Here is a 15,152-nt window from a genome sequence, read left to right on the forward strand (position 1 = left end):
TGTGTTTATGCAGCACTTTTCAGGCTTTTAATCCTGGCCTCAGCCCATCATGCAGACGGATCTGTTTTTCTGAGGGTTCTCTTAACAGCCAGTAGTTGCTGGTCTACAAAGCAGGTTTTTGAAGACTGACATCATTTGTGTCTCTTTCCTTGCGCTGCCTGGGCTGTCATGGTGGGATCCAGATGCAAAAGGTGATCTGTGCTCCTTGCTGTCACTGAGGGTAGTAGGTAGGAGGGCAGAGCATGTGGAAGGCTCTGAATTTGCCTGCTCAAGCTTTCTGCTACCTGTGAGGAAGCTCTACTTTGAATGTGTGCAGTATGGCTGCAGTACTTAGAGCAATAGAAGGGACGAATTGCCTGAAAGGCTTCTTTTTTTAAATGCACAATTCTATTGGTCCTGCATACAAGAACAAGATACTGTCCAACCTAAAATTGTGGGAGACAACAGACTGTGAAGTTATATTCTGCCTTTTATTTTCACCTTTAAAATAAACTTCCCCCTGTTACTGTTGAAATGTCAGTTAGTGTTGCAGTTAAAAAAATCCTATGCAGCTGATGGAGTGTCATTGTTTTAATACAGTCTGTAACTAATCTTTATATTAAAGCCTTGATATTTGTTGTTTCTTATTTAGCTTTTATCAAGTGGTGATTTTATGCAATGGCATCAAGCCACAGTTCTTCACCAGTGCCTCAGTCAAACAGCAGTGATGCTTTCTTTAAAAAGGAAATGGATGTCACGAAACGCTTTCGACCTGTGCAGTCACTGCCTGATGTGTGTCCCAAGGAACCTACAGGTAATGTCAGCGTGCAAGGAGAGTGAAAATGGAATTAAACTTGCTAACCCATTGACCATTGTTCAGTTCTTGTATACTGGGTGTAGTGTACTAAGCTGTAGTCTCATTTGAAAGTATGCTGTAATTCTGCTTTGTACCACCCCGTGTCCCTTTGGAGCAGTAGGAGAGCCTTCCTAGTCACAGCCTGCTTTCACATGTCCACGTTAGAGATGGGACCTTGCTTATGTGATTTCACATTATAGCCATGATCCATACTACATGCAAGAAAAGGGTATATTCTGTCAGAGCCTGTAACAGACCTGTCCAGTGTGCTTGGAGTCTAGCTGCATTACTTCTATGAAACAACCCAGCCCTCCTGCAGTAGGAAGCAAGAGACCAAGACCTGTCTCTAGCACTGTCATAAGTCTCTAGTGCTATTGTAAAACCAGGTTTTGGTCACAGTTGCAGCTGCAGGGCTATACTAAATCTTACTTTATAAAAACGAGCAGGTGGGGTCTTAAGAATCATGAAATATAACACTAATGAATTTCAACTGTGCTTCTGATTGAGTTCAGATTATTAAAATATGATTGTGTATGGGATTCTTTTCAGTAAAAGCTGATGTTGTTGAGTTAAATGTATTTAATGAGTATGAATGCACCACTGTTCAAACCTTGTGTTGGGTAATCTCATAGAAGAAATGCAAGGTAAAGTGTTGCAGAAGGAGAATATCACGTGTCTTTTGCATAGATAATTCCAATCCACTATTTAATTGTGGAAACACGGTTTGCTTAAGAACCACATTTTAGCAAAAATAGAACTTCCAGTTTCTCACCGTAAACTGTCTTGTCTTTTGTCCTGCAGGCGATCCCCATAATTTATGTGACAGCCCATCTCTAGTTGCGGATCAGCACAGATGGACTATTTATCATTCCAAAGTCAATCTCCCAGCAGCACTAAATGATCCTAGGTTAGCAAAAAGGGAATCTGATTTCTTTACAAAAACATGGGGAGTGGACTTTGTGGACACTGAAGTCACGCCTTCATTCTACCTCCCACAGATCACCAAGGAACATTTTGCATTATACCAACAGGAAATCGCTCCGGTAAGAACCCAAAACTTGATACACATAGTGCTAGGAGAGATTTGAGATCCTTCTTCTAATTAGAGGTTGTCCCTGCTAGTGGTCCCTTATGCAGTTAGCTGATAATTAATTTGCTCTTCAGTGCTTGTTGAGTCTTCATTAGGCGTTTCTTGTTTTGTAATCTCACTATTAGTAGTGTGGAAAATGCGGTCTAAATTCTCTCTAGGCAATTTCATGGGGTTTTTTCATTTGTATTTCTGAATACTGAGCTCTGCAGCAGTGCTTACAGTTCATATTCATTCTTTCTGATTATTAATCCTTCTTCTGTAAGGATTGTTTAATGATTGGGCTCTACAGTGCAACATAGTTTCAGACCTTTGGATCAAATATAAAACATGACTATGTACTGCAAGGATTGGAGATACACTTTTTTTTAAGTCTCTAATTTAAACATATATATGTGGAGTTCTTAAACTATAAATAGGCCTATTATCTCAATGATTTCTTTTGTAACAGGAAAGTTTAAGCTACATCTAAGGACACCAGGACCAGTAGGAGACTTCTACAAACTCTTAAAATACAGGTGTCAGTAAGTATGTAGTATTCTTTTTTCTTTTTTTTTTTAACTGAAAGAATATGTAGAAGTCTCCCACTGTTTTCTGCTTCCTTGGTTTGTAACTTTCTTTTGTGTTTTTTTTTTCTTGCTGGTACAGAATTGGCTGCAGGAGGTGTTACTTGTATACATCATAGTTAAAGAATGTCAAAGTGAATTGTCTGTAGCTGAACTATTGCCATTAGTTCACACACTCAACATTTAAAATGTCTAAGAGCTCATCCATTGAAATGAGTGTGTAATGCAGTGGCTGCTAAATGAAAGAAGATTTTGGGAGAAGGGAGCTAACCCATGAGGTAGTTTCTAGCAGTGATCTAGCTGACATCCGTGTTCTATAGAAATGCACTTTCTCACCACTGTGGTCTGTGGTGGTGTTTACACGTGTAGATAAAGTTTGAAACTCAGCATGACACAACAAGATGTGTGGTTTCAGCAAGGCACTCATTAGGTGTGGAAGCAATTTCTGCTTTGATCCAGTTTAATTTAACGATGAAAAATCATTCATTGTGTGTTAGTGTGCTTTCTGGATTAGAAAGCAAATATTTGGCTATGTAATCACAATTGAACTGTGGTTCTATCTCATCATGTAGAGAAGTTATTACACCTCTTCAAGAACTTTTGTGTCCTTTTTCTCTTGAGATGTAAAGATACAGAGAAAAACAGCATATCAACTACGGGCTGCAATTTTTGGTACCTTTCACCTGGACAAACATCATCTGAGCTTTTAAAAGGAAAAAAAATGCTGTTGTGAACTTACCAGAATTATTTGATTTCAGTGAAACCTATGTTTCACTGAAAATATTCAGAATATTCTGTTTCAAAGAAAAAACTCTTGTTTAAGCTTCAGAATAATTCTTAAATATATTTTCTCCTTTACAGAGAGAGAAGGTTCATGAAAGATGCAAGAACATTTGTACTCGTAAGGATACTTTCGATGGGACCCTATTACACACCCACGGTATAGTCAAAGCCTTCCCCTAGTCTTTAAAAAGTAATTTCTTTGTTATCAGTATGTAATAGCATTCAAAAATGAATGTTATAGCATACCAATAATCTCCTTTACTTGCTTGAAGGCTTCATGTGCAATAACAGCTGATGATGATTTCTTTGTAACAATAACTGAAAACCCAGATATGGTTGACTTAGTAGTATTTGTGACCACTGCTCGTATTTTATAGATCAGAATGCTTGTTATACATGCTCTTAAACTTTTCCTTGTCATGTTTGCATTCATGGCAGGTCATTATGTGCCTGCCAGTGTTTTCTTTAACTTCCTTTTATTTAAGATCTGTGGAAACTGTTGTGTCAGCAGCTGTTGACTTAGCAGAGAAGAATGGCGCTGGGCCATTCCTGTTTCTCTGCCCTGAGGATCACAGAATGGCTGAGGTGGGAGGTGACATCTCAAAATGGTCTACTCCAAACCACCTGCTCAAGCAGGATGACCTTTGTACAGGAGGACAATGTCCGGCTGCATTTTGGGTTTATCCATGGATGGATAAATGTACACAGCCTCTCTGGCTGTGTAAACACTGTTTCAGTGTTTGACCACCTTCACAGTAAATGTATTTTCCTTATGTTCAGATGGAATTTTTCATTTATCAGTTTCTGCCCGTTGCCTCTTGTTCTGTCAGTGGGCACCACTGAGAAGAGCCTGCTCTGTCTTCTTTACACCTTCCCATCAGATATTTGAAAACATTGATAAGATAACCCCTGATCTCTCTGAGGCTGAGCCAACTCAGCTCTCTCAACCTCTCCTGGTCTCTTAATCATCTTTGTGACCCTCCATTGGACTTACTCCAGTATGGGTAGGTCTGTCTTGTACTGGGGAGCTCAAAACTGGGCACACTGCTCCAGATGTCTAACTAGTGCTGAGTGGAGAGAGGGAGGATCACCTTCCCTCAACCTGCTGGCAGTGCTCTGTCTAATGCAACCCCAGGGTGCTTTGCCACAGGAGTGCACTGCTGCATGATAGTCAGTTTGTTAACTGCTAGGATCCCAGGTCCCTCTCTGCAGGAGTGCTTTCTAGCTACTAGACCACTTGCCTGTAATGGTGCCTAGATTTATTCCTGTCCAGGCGCAGGATTTTGCCTTTTCCTGTGTTTCATGCAGTTCTACTCTGGCCAGTTTTCTGCTTAGTATTCCTCTGGTTACTGTTAGCAAAGATCATCTGGCGAACTTTTTTGGGTGTCTGCAGCTGTAGCAAGGCTGAATCTCAAGATTTTAGAGGAATAGTTCAGCTAATGTGAAACTGGACAAAGGAAGGCAAGAGGCAAAATGAAGAAGAAATGACAAGAAAAAGGAAAATAAACAGGCACATCCTGGAGCAAGCTTTTAATGTTTATTTTATTTTCTTAAAAACCTTAGCATAAAAAGGTTCATTTGCCAGTCACTGTTTGATCAGGCTTGTCTATATCCATGTTTACAGGTAACACAGCAAGAAGCATTCAGTAGCTTACTCCTTTTGATCAAGTTCTTTTAATCGGCTTTCTTCCTCCTTTTCCATGCAAAAGGAAGCCCTTCTGTAGGGTTTCTCTGTGATTGGTGTTATTTTGGAATAGCTGTTCCTGAATGAGCCTGTCTGTGGCAAATGCTGCAAAATAAGAGTTCCTTCTTCAGGCTTAGCTTAATCCATCTTGAAAGAGTCCTTTGTTTTTACACAAGAGAAAATGACTGTGTCACCAGAGTAGCAGGGAGCTTCTGGGGTAGGTGGACCATTCCTGGTAGAAGCATCATTTGGTAAACTGGAACTCTTTATTTTCTGTAATTTCTTTTGTTGGCATTGCCTGTCTTCCTCTAACTCAAGCCCACAAGACTTGGCCTTTTACTTTTGTTGGTCTGTCCGAAGACTGAGGACAGCAGGATGATCTCTAGGTTGCCTTATGTATTTCAAACCAAATAAAGCAAGGAGCAAATCAGTTAAGAACCAAAGACTGTTTCTAGGAATCAGAATATTTCAGGTTGGATGGGACTTCAGAAGGTCTTTACTGCAACTGCCCTCTCAAAGCCAGTTTGGCTGGGAGGTCAGGCCAAGCTGCTCATGGCTTTATCTAGTTGGGCCTTGAAAGCCTCCAAGGATGGAGCATACCCAGCCCCTCTGGGCAGCCTGCTCCAGTGCTTGATTGTCCCCATGGTGAAAAAGTTATTCCTCCTGTTCAGTCAGAACATTTCATTTCAGTTTTAACCTTATCCACCCACCCTGTCTGTCCCCTGTGTGAAAGCAGGCACTGTTGTCTTGAAAACTTCTTCGTAGGGTTTAGCAATGTTCAAGGTGATTGTTTTTTGCTGTTTGCTCATGAATGACTACTCCTCTTTTGTTTACTTTTAGATAAATCCAGGACAGATCTGGAACAAGTACCTAAGGTATGGTCCCTGTGCACGCTAAGCTTCTGTAAGGGTTTCTCACACGTAGTCTTGACTGTAAGAATGTATTCTATTCTTCGTAGAAATTTTGTCCGAGCTGATTCTCAAGAGGATCTTCAGTGCTCAGAATTTAAAAGACTAAGAACAATCTGCTTTTTCTTTCCCTTTTTTTGTTTGTTTGATGTTGCTGTTGTTTCCTGTGGTCTTGACTTTTCCCTGACTTTAAGTAGAATACAAATGCCATTATTTTTTTCATCTTTAATAGTTAAAACCTCAGAGCTGGGCACAGTTAGCCACTCTGTGTCCTAGGAGGAAATGAAAACTGAAGAGTTTGATAGAAGCTTGAATGTTGCACAGTGTACAACTTAGCACTAGGTTTAACTCCTTGAATCCTTGAGCAAAGCCCTCTTGCATATATGCATGCAGTGTATATGATGTGTGTGGGGGGGTTTGTGGCAGGTTGACAAAAGACACAACTCCAGATTCCATTTCAGTCTGAATAATTTTTTCTATGTACATTAAGAAGTCAGTGTTAGTATGGGTCAGCATCTCTGTGCCAGTCGTGTGAGCTGTTACTTGAATAGCTGTCACTGCAGTGTTTAAAGTCCGTGAAACAAGAATGTTTGAGTGTGGTGTGATGCTATAGTCTGTGTTAAAGCTTTTAAAATTATACTTCATAGATACAGGGAGAGGGTGCTGCTGTCTGCCTGGAAGCTTAACATTTGTACCAGTTTTGTCAAGTAAAAGTAACATTATCAGGGAGAGTTTTGGATTAATAGTTCTCCCAGATGTGTAGCTAATGTTATGTGTTATTGACTCTTTCCATGACCAGCACGTTTGCTGCATTATGCTAAGGAAGATGAGCTTGAGGCTCTGTTCCCTCACAGGCAACATTTGGTGCCCCCTGACAGCTGGCTGGATCCTCACTCTGGTAGAAGCTATGGCCCCAGAAATGAGCAGATCGGCAATAGGATGCCCCTGCTATTGAAAAACTCTGTTTGCTCTGATCCTTTAGAGGATGCACCTGAAGTTTAATGTTGCCTGCATGCTCACAGTCAGGATGTTTAGATCATCTTGGATGCTTGATAATTTGTGTAATTTTGGAACTGTGCTTTCCACTTCTAGGAAGATAAGACTGTCAGATCCACACAAGCTTTTAAAGTGTGAAAAAAATTGGTTGGAAGGTCTGGAACGAATTTGTTTGCCTGGATAAATGAAAACTTGATTTTTGAAATTAACAAATAAGATCCCTTTTAGCTTCATGAGATGGGAGGTGTGTTTAACTGGGGAGGAAATTGTAGGGGTGAGGGAGGCGCATTTATTTCTTTTGTTTTTCTGTTTCAGATATTTATGAAACCAGATTTTGCATTGGAAGATTCCTTAACCTTTAATGCCGTTTTACCATGGTCTCATTTTAGTACTGCTGGTGGAAAAGGAAATCGTGATGCAGCTTCCTCCAGGTTACTTCAAGAAAAGGTACAACTGTCATACAAAATGTCATGATCCATCGCAGCTGTTAGTTACCACAAAGAAACATTGCTGCTGTTCTGTGCTGTTTGTTGAGACATCACTGTTGTGGGCTTTGTTATCTCTCCTTTTACATCAGGCTGCAGATTGTTAGTAAACAATGCAAGAAGCATCTTACTGAAAGAACTTTTTTTCCCCTGCTGAATAAATCTATCAAATCTGGAAAAAAAAAAATCTGTGTATGGCATAATAACTGCCTCTTTGTGGCTACTAAAACTTAGTGAAGCAGGTATATACTGAGAACTTCAAAGGAATGGAGCTATTTGTTAGGGAGGAAGAGCATTCTCTGAGAAAGGGAAAGCTAGAGGTTGTACACTGTTTAAGACCATTGCTTTCTCACATCTCAGGAAAACCAGATTCAAGGCACTGTGGTTTTTGTGCTAAAAGAAATATTAAATCCTAAGGTTTTTGTATGTCAGGCACTTCCTATCAATTTTGTCATGTTATCTGCACTGATCCGTTTTGTATTTCACAAAGGACTTGAGTGCATTGGAGAGTGTGAAAGCAGAGGAGTTTCTTTCATATTGGAAACAGAAAGCTTTACTTGGTCTTTTTTTTATGTTAAGTAATCACACTATGGAAAATCCCACAAAGAATCATTTTTATGGTACAAATACCTATAAAATGCTTACAGAAAATCTACACAATTTGGGACTGTTTTCTAACAATAGTTTTCCCTCCTGTGTTGTCTGTTAAAGCTTCTGGGAGCAAGGAGGGGGAAAGAAATAATACAGTAGTGAGGTGCCTTAAGAAATAGTAACACAAGATCCTCTGGAAGGTGTTTCCACATTTCCAGGAGTTATCCTTCCTGCTCTCCTGCCAGGTCTGGAGGAAGAGACAGGCTTTGCGGGAGGCTAACTTGATCATTTGTTGGATTGTCCTCCAAACCTGAATTTTGAGGAATACTTCTTTGGAGTTTCTTGGCAGGATGGACACTCAACCTGGACTTAGAGCAAAGGAGACCCAGAGCCCTCTCTAACGCAGGGGAGTGAAAATAAGACTTTGAATAGCCATTAGCCACTCTTCTTTGGAGAGGTGATAAATACCTAAATAGTATGGTGTAGTTCTATTGCCTCCAAAGCCACATGCCTGACAGACAAATTATTACACTGCTTCATATTACTGAAGTGGCCAAATTCTTTTGTTTTACTTTTTAAAGGCACTGATCTGCACGGTTTACACTTAACCATGTAGAAGTAGGCACCCTGCTGCCATAATTAGCCTTAGCTCCAGGCACTATTTTTCAACAGGATTTGGAAAACCCTGCTGTAAGCACACATACTTAGGCTATTAATGCTTTTTTAACTGCTACTGATCTACTTGAACAATTTCTCCCTGACATTCTTCTCTTCCTTACCTCCTTCCATGTCTTGCCCTACATTGGGACTGTAAGCTCTATGAGGCAGGTACTATCATTTTGTTCTGTTTGTTCTACCTCACTTAGCATAGTGGAGGGACCTGGGGCATCTGGTTGGTATAATCAAATAAATAATCAACATAACCCTTCCTCTGATCCCTGTGTCCCAGTCTGTCTCAGCTTTTCCTGTGGGCTAGGTGTGTTACAGCTGTTGGTGGAGGATGTTTTTGATTAAACTTACTACAAGAAAGATGGGTTTGCATATTGAATAAATCCCCAGTGTTAAATACATGCAGGATGAAAATAATTGTAAGAAGGTAACATTCTGCAGCTGATTTCCTTTCCATCTCTGGATGGGCCTTTTGAAACTCAGCATGAGGTTTGAGTGCTTGGCACCTCTCAGAAACCAGGTCATCTGAGTATTAGCATTCAGATGAGCATCCTAATGCCTCAGTCCTTTGAGTTTGCGTTTTCAACATAAGCCAGAACACAGAGCTTTTACAGCTCAAATAATCAGGGCCAACCCAGTGGTCTTGGTAACTGTTTGACATAGAGATTTTTAATTTTAGCTTCTAAACATGTAGGCATTCTCTGTGTCTGGGAATCCCACAGAGCCAGTGCACATGAAATATGCTTAATAGGAACTCCAGCTGGTTGGCATAAAACCCTGCAGCCAGATACATCCTGAGGATTTTTCTACAAGAAGATGCTACAGCTTTTTAAATGAACAGCCATTCCAAAGCCATGTCATCCAGTATAGTTGGGCTGCATCTTTAGCAGCTTCAGTGGTCCGAAGTACATAGTGTATTTGCATGTGTATGCTGTTCTTATTTACAAGCCAATATCCAGAGCTGTCTCCTGGTTAATGGCCATATTCTAACAGGGCCAGTGTGCATTCATGTGGTACAAAAGCTTGAGTCTTTCAAAACTATTTGCTCTTCTACCTTATAATATTCAAGCAGAAGAGGCATCAATTCAGCCTTCCCAAAATGACTTAGAACTCATTTAAAAACAAATGATCAAACCACAGCAGGTAGTTACTTGCTTGCTAATCTGACAAAAAGGGCTTTAATTTTTATTAGCAAAATTTTCTGATGATACAATAAGACAAATACCCTGGAAGTGTATTTGCATGGTCATAAACTTGTCAAGTCATGTCAACACTGTTTGTTTTTCCTTCTCCCTCCTCTTTCTAGCTGAGCCATTATCTGGACATTGTGGAAGTCAATATTGCTCATCAGATTTCTCTGCGCTCAGAAGCATTTTTTCATGCAATGACCTCTCAGCATGAGTTGCAGGACTACCTCAGGAAAACCTCCCAGGCTGTAAAATTACTTAGAGAGAAAATCGCCCAAATTGATAAAGTAATGTGTGAAGGATCACTTCGAGTTTTAAGACTGTCACTCACCAGAAATAACTGTATAAAAGCATACAATAAGCTGAAGTTAATGGCTACTGTACACCAAACACAGCCCACAGTACAGTTGCTGCTATCCACTTCTGAGTTCGTTGGAGCTTTGGACTTAATAGCAACCACACAGGAGGTGTTACAGCAAGAGCTTCAAGGCATTCACAGTTTCCGGTAGGTAATCATCTAGGAAATTAATAAAATGCAAGTAGAGCTGTAATGTGTTGAGCACATAACGTTGGCTGAAGGGATTTCTTTTACCTTTCTTTTTTCATTCATGGAGAACATAGTACGAAAGGTACAAAATCTAAGTGTGGCATAAGCAGTGTGACTGGTGCATGTGCCAGAAATAATTGTTTTTGGAGGGAGTGAATCTAAATGCTTTATACCCCATTCTTGTTTACATGTGGTTTAGGAGTGCTAATATTAGAACCAAGCAGTGGCTGGACCTTCGTCTTGCAAGGCTTGTAGCCCACATCTGAGACATGGTTTCCAAGTGGTGGTCTGCAGTCCTCATACAGGCAGCACCCCAGAGATACTCCAGGCTGGTGTCTGCAATGACTGACCTAGGCTTGTGGTGTTACAGGAATATCCACGGACCATGTGTCACACAGGTCAGCCTCCAGCCTGTGCTTGTGCTGGATGAAGCTTTGCCAGCAAAAGCCAGTGCTGAGCTATCAAGCCATCGTTCAAAATGTGGTCAGAGGTTGACATGTGGTCAGATGGGATGGTTCCAACCATGTCTGCTCTTACAGAGAGCTGTATTTACTGTGGCCAAGGGAGTGCTTCTTTTTGCTTCATCCATCTGAGTTCAGTTCTGTGAGCTGCTAAAGCTGGGAAGGGAAGAAACAGTGGGAAGGTGCTGCACAAGCTGCTATTGCTACTGTTTTTCACCCATGTTTGCTAAAGTGATAGGAGTTAGTGAGTCCAAGGTCCTGTGCTGGCTGCTTCCGTTAACTGTGGATAATTAGAGCTCCACTTGGGAGGTGCTACTGCACTAGACAAGGTCCCCCTGTGATAGGCAAGAGTATTAATACAGTGGAATCCTTTTAGCTGATATAAAATAAAACTATCATAACTGTCATGCAGAGTTTAAAAGTGGTGTATGCAAAGCTGCCACTGTGGTATGGTGTTAGCAGAAGTAGCGTATGTCAAATCAGCTCTGAGACTTGCATGAGCCAGTTCAAGAGCTGTATACTTAGTTTTAGAACTTGATGCTGTTGGGGGTGGTTGTAGTGTTTTGTTTAGGGGTTGTGTGGTTCCTGCAACCTTGTGGTTCCAGCTTGTACAATAAAAGTGTGGTTGTTGCTCAATAACTGTTATATGAATGCTCAGAACTGTATACAGTTACTACTCTTGCCTGTCTGTTCTCATGAGTTCCTCTTCTAACATCCTTCTAGCTGGTTTGGGAAAACACTCAAATTTTACATAGAAAAGATCTTAGAAAAAGTATTAAAAAAACCCCAAAAAACCAAACAACCCAAACCCTAAATATTTAAAGGGCTAATAAACTGTTGGAAGGAAAGTTGTTGGCAGCTGTTAGTCTTTTTCTTTTAGCTTAGATGATCCATCTTCAGACACCTCAGCACAGTTTTTTTCCTCTTTACTGTTCCTACTCTCAACCACTTGATTATGACGCACAGCTCTCAACTGAGTCACATTTGTATTTACCTTGATGATAATAAGTGTACTTCTACAACACGTAGTTGTTGTAGAACGTTGTCACTTCCCTACGACAGCACCAACCAATTAGTTGTGGTTTGCAATAGAGTAACCTACATGCTACATCAGCGGAGCGTGCAGTTCTGCTGTTACTGTGGTTGCTATACATCATGTCCCAAGAATGTGCCATTCTTTTAAAGTTCCACTTTAGAAGAGTTAAAAGTGGGAAGTGTCCCCTCTCCTTTGGATAGTAACGGTTCAGAAAGGTGAGTTCAATACAACCTAAGTCATCACCCCCACCAGAGATGCAAGTGTGGTTGAGAAGCCTCACACAGTTGTTCTCACAGTGGCCTGTGTGTATAGTGTCTGGAGAAATAATGTGCAGTGGAGAGAGAGAGATCTTGATAAAACTTCCCAGTAGAATGTTGTGTTTCTAAAAATAAATAAACTTAAAAAAAAAAAATCTAAACTGATGGCATACACAAACACTTAAGCTTTTTCCAAGAAACACCAAATGGATGTTCTTGCTTTGATCTGAGCAAGAATGCCACAGTTGTCAAGTGTGTTAAATAACCTCATTTATTTTAAGAAGAAATTAACTTCTAAATCAGTATCTCATTTTTCTACATAATTAGTATCTCTTCTCACCAGAACAAAACATATACAAAAACTTTTCTCTTCTTCGCATGCCATATGCAGGAAAAAAATGTAATTTGGTTCTAGTTATAGCAAAAAATGAAAGCACCTTAGGTGCTGTGAGGTTATAAATTGGTGTCTTTAATCTAGGTTAATATCCCCAGTGATTGTATGTATCAGTCATAACTGTGATTATTGCTTGCTACTACTGTAGCATAGAATTAAAGTTTTGGAGGTTTAGAATTCAAGTTCTGACCTTTTCAAGTTCATCTTTTTAATTTTACCAAATTTTAAATTTACCAGTTAATTTTAATTTTACCAAAAAAACCCCAAAAAACTTAGCATGTTAAGTAAATTACAAATCCGTACTGCCAGATTTTACACTGTCAGTCCTTGCTGGGGTGATGAAGTTACAGTGATTTTTTTTGCACAGGTATGCTGGCAAACCACACATTTATACTTTTTTATACAGTAAAACACAGATACTTGGAAAAATAGTTCTCATCTACGTGTTTTTAAAGAATTTTTACACTGCACTCCTAATTTTACATCAGAGGATTGTAGTATTCAGCCATTGAAAGGACCTGATGTGTAACTGGTACCTTTTAGAAGATAGCTGCCAAGGTGTTTCACTGGAGTATGAATTAAGGTTTAGCATCTTCTTGCATCTTTCAGGGTGGAGGGGGTTTTGTTGTTAGGGGCTAGAACACCTTAGGCAAACTGCTGGCTAATCTTATGGATGTTTCCATACCTGAGGTTTGAGAGGGTAGGTTATGTTGTGCTTCAGTGTATGTAAGCACAGTTACAGACATAATTTACTGAAGAGATCTTCGTGCTTACCTGAATAAGAGCCTTTGTGTTGCAAATATTAGTCCTGCAGTCAGTTTTGCAACTCCAGCCATTACATTGCAAATAATAATCTTCAGGGTTTTTTTCTGTTTGGTTTGATGTGTCCATGATGCTACTGGCTTGGATTTCCTAGAGGGCATTTTTGTTTAAATTAGATACTTGAAATGTGTCCATTTTGTCCATTCCAGCCAACTCTTGACCAACAATTTCCAAAGCAGGCATGTCCCTAGTCATCTTAAAATTAAAGACATTAATCTGCTTAACACAGATCCACCAAGGTTCGTTCAGTTCAGCTTAGTGCTGGGCCACGGGGGCTTCTGCAGGGAGGAGCAACCCTGGCATCGTGCTTCCTCGCACCCTGGCACTGACTTTGCCCTGTGTGGTCTGCGATGCTGGATGCTGTGGGCTTTGCATTGATACAGCAGTGCTCCTACCAGGGAGTCCCAAGACATTTTTGTTGCTCTGTCCAAGCTAATGAACCATCTACACCAGCACTAAATTAAAGCCAGGCAAGTTCATTGTCCCTATTTTGTGTTCAGGTTTATCTAAAATATCACAGCTCCTGTTAATTCTCACTGGAAAAGTGTCTATTTCTTTTCTCTTCTGTTTTCTTAAAAGAAGAAGCAGTCTGATTTTCACAGATCCTTGGTGCTTGCACTGTTGGTGGAAGTTGGAAAGCCTGCAGTGTTTGGCATGTCTGAAATTCTCACTTTAATTTTACTCTTCTAAATGTTTCTATAGCTGCACAACTTTTAAAGACTGGTCGATCAGTATTTCTGATGTGAGAAATTTCCTTGTGGTTCTGTATGACAACACTCTGCAAAATAGGTCTGAAAATCTGCAGTACATGGAAAAAATATTTTTAATATAGAGTGGCATAAAAATGGGAAATGTGAAAAGTGTTCTGTGTTCTCTGAAAGCCATTGTATCATTTAAAGCTATTACTGTATCTCAGTCACATGAATTAAATCTGTGACCACATGAAAAGCTCAAATGTTTGAAGTGGAAGAACTGATGAGCTAAGGAACCGGGCAAGCAAAAGAAGTATTCCTTCTTTTCAACACCTTTATACCAACAAGCATCGAGTATTCTCAGTTCTGGTTCACTTCATTGGGAAGAGAGGTATGCAACACCTTCCAAAAATAAAGTCCTAATTCCAATTTTTACCCTCCATCAGTATTCAAGTCCATATGTTTCAATGCAAGGTGATGGTGCCTTCATGGTTTCAACTGCGCTAAGAAGTGAAGTTTTGAGCCCCCCCTTTAAGCCAGCATTGATTGCATGGAAATTACCTGCTGGGTGGTAATTTTCTTCAACTGTGAACTAATGATTCATTTTCAGGTTGATTATTTAGCTCCTATCTCCATGGCTGTTTTTCTTAGGCATCTTGGCTCGCAGCTTTGTGAACTGGAAAAGCTGATAGATAAAATGATGATTGCGGAGTTTTCAACGTACGCTCGCAATGATTTAAATAGACCCTTAGAAGATGATTGCCAAATTCTGGAAGAGGTATGTCTGTTATTGAAATAAACTGATGAATATGTTTGCATATTTAACGTACTTAATTAGCACTAACTAATTCACTCAGGTCCCTAGAAGCAACATTATAATTTCATACTATTTCACTTTTACCCCTGCCCCTTTTCTTGTGCTTGATAAAATTGAATAATTGTAACCAACCTCATGGAACTGCAGTCCAGTCCTACTTTATTTCTTAAAAATAATCAGTTCTCTTTTTCTCTGATGAAATGTACTGAGTCCCTCAGCCTGTAAGTGGAAAAGAACATAGACTCTCATATCTACTTGACTGTAAAATGTCAGCTTTGCAATGAAAGCTGGTAGCTGCATGCTGTTCTCATTCTGTCTCCCTATGCATTTATGGG

At 40.0% G+C, this 15,152-nt stretch overlaps 1 protein-coding gene across 1 annotated transcript; it reads left to right on the plus strand.

The window, feature by feature from the left end:
• Positions 1-631: 631 nt before the first annotated feature.
• LOC104411938 (vacuolar protein sorting-associated protein 54-like) lies at positions 632-14,778 on the plus strand (the record flags this gene model as incomplete). Its single annotated transcript, XM_010022495.1, has 7 exons — positions 632-793; positions 1,637-1,878; positions 3,350-3,428; positions 5,796-5,830; positions 7,175-7,306; positions 9,911-10,296; positions 14,652-14,778. Coding segments are annotated over exons 1-7 (1,137 nt in total), but the record flags the coding sequence as incomplete, so codon positions are not given.
• Positions 14,779-15,152: the final 374 nt, after the last annotated feature.

Source organism: Nestor notabilis, unplaced genomic scaffold (genome assembly GCF_000696875.1).
Source record: "Nestor notabilis isolate BGI_N333 unplaced genomic scaffold, ASM69687v1 scaffold30039, whole genome shotgun sequence".
NCBI lineage: Eukaryota > Metazoa > Chordata > Aves > Psittaciformes > Psittacidae > Nestor > Nestor notabilis.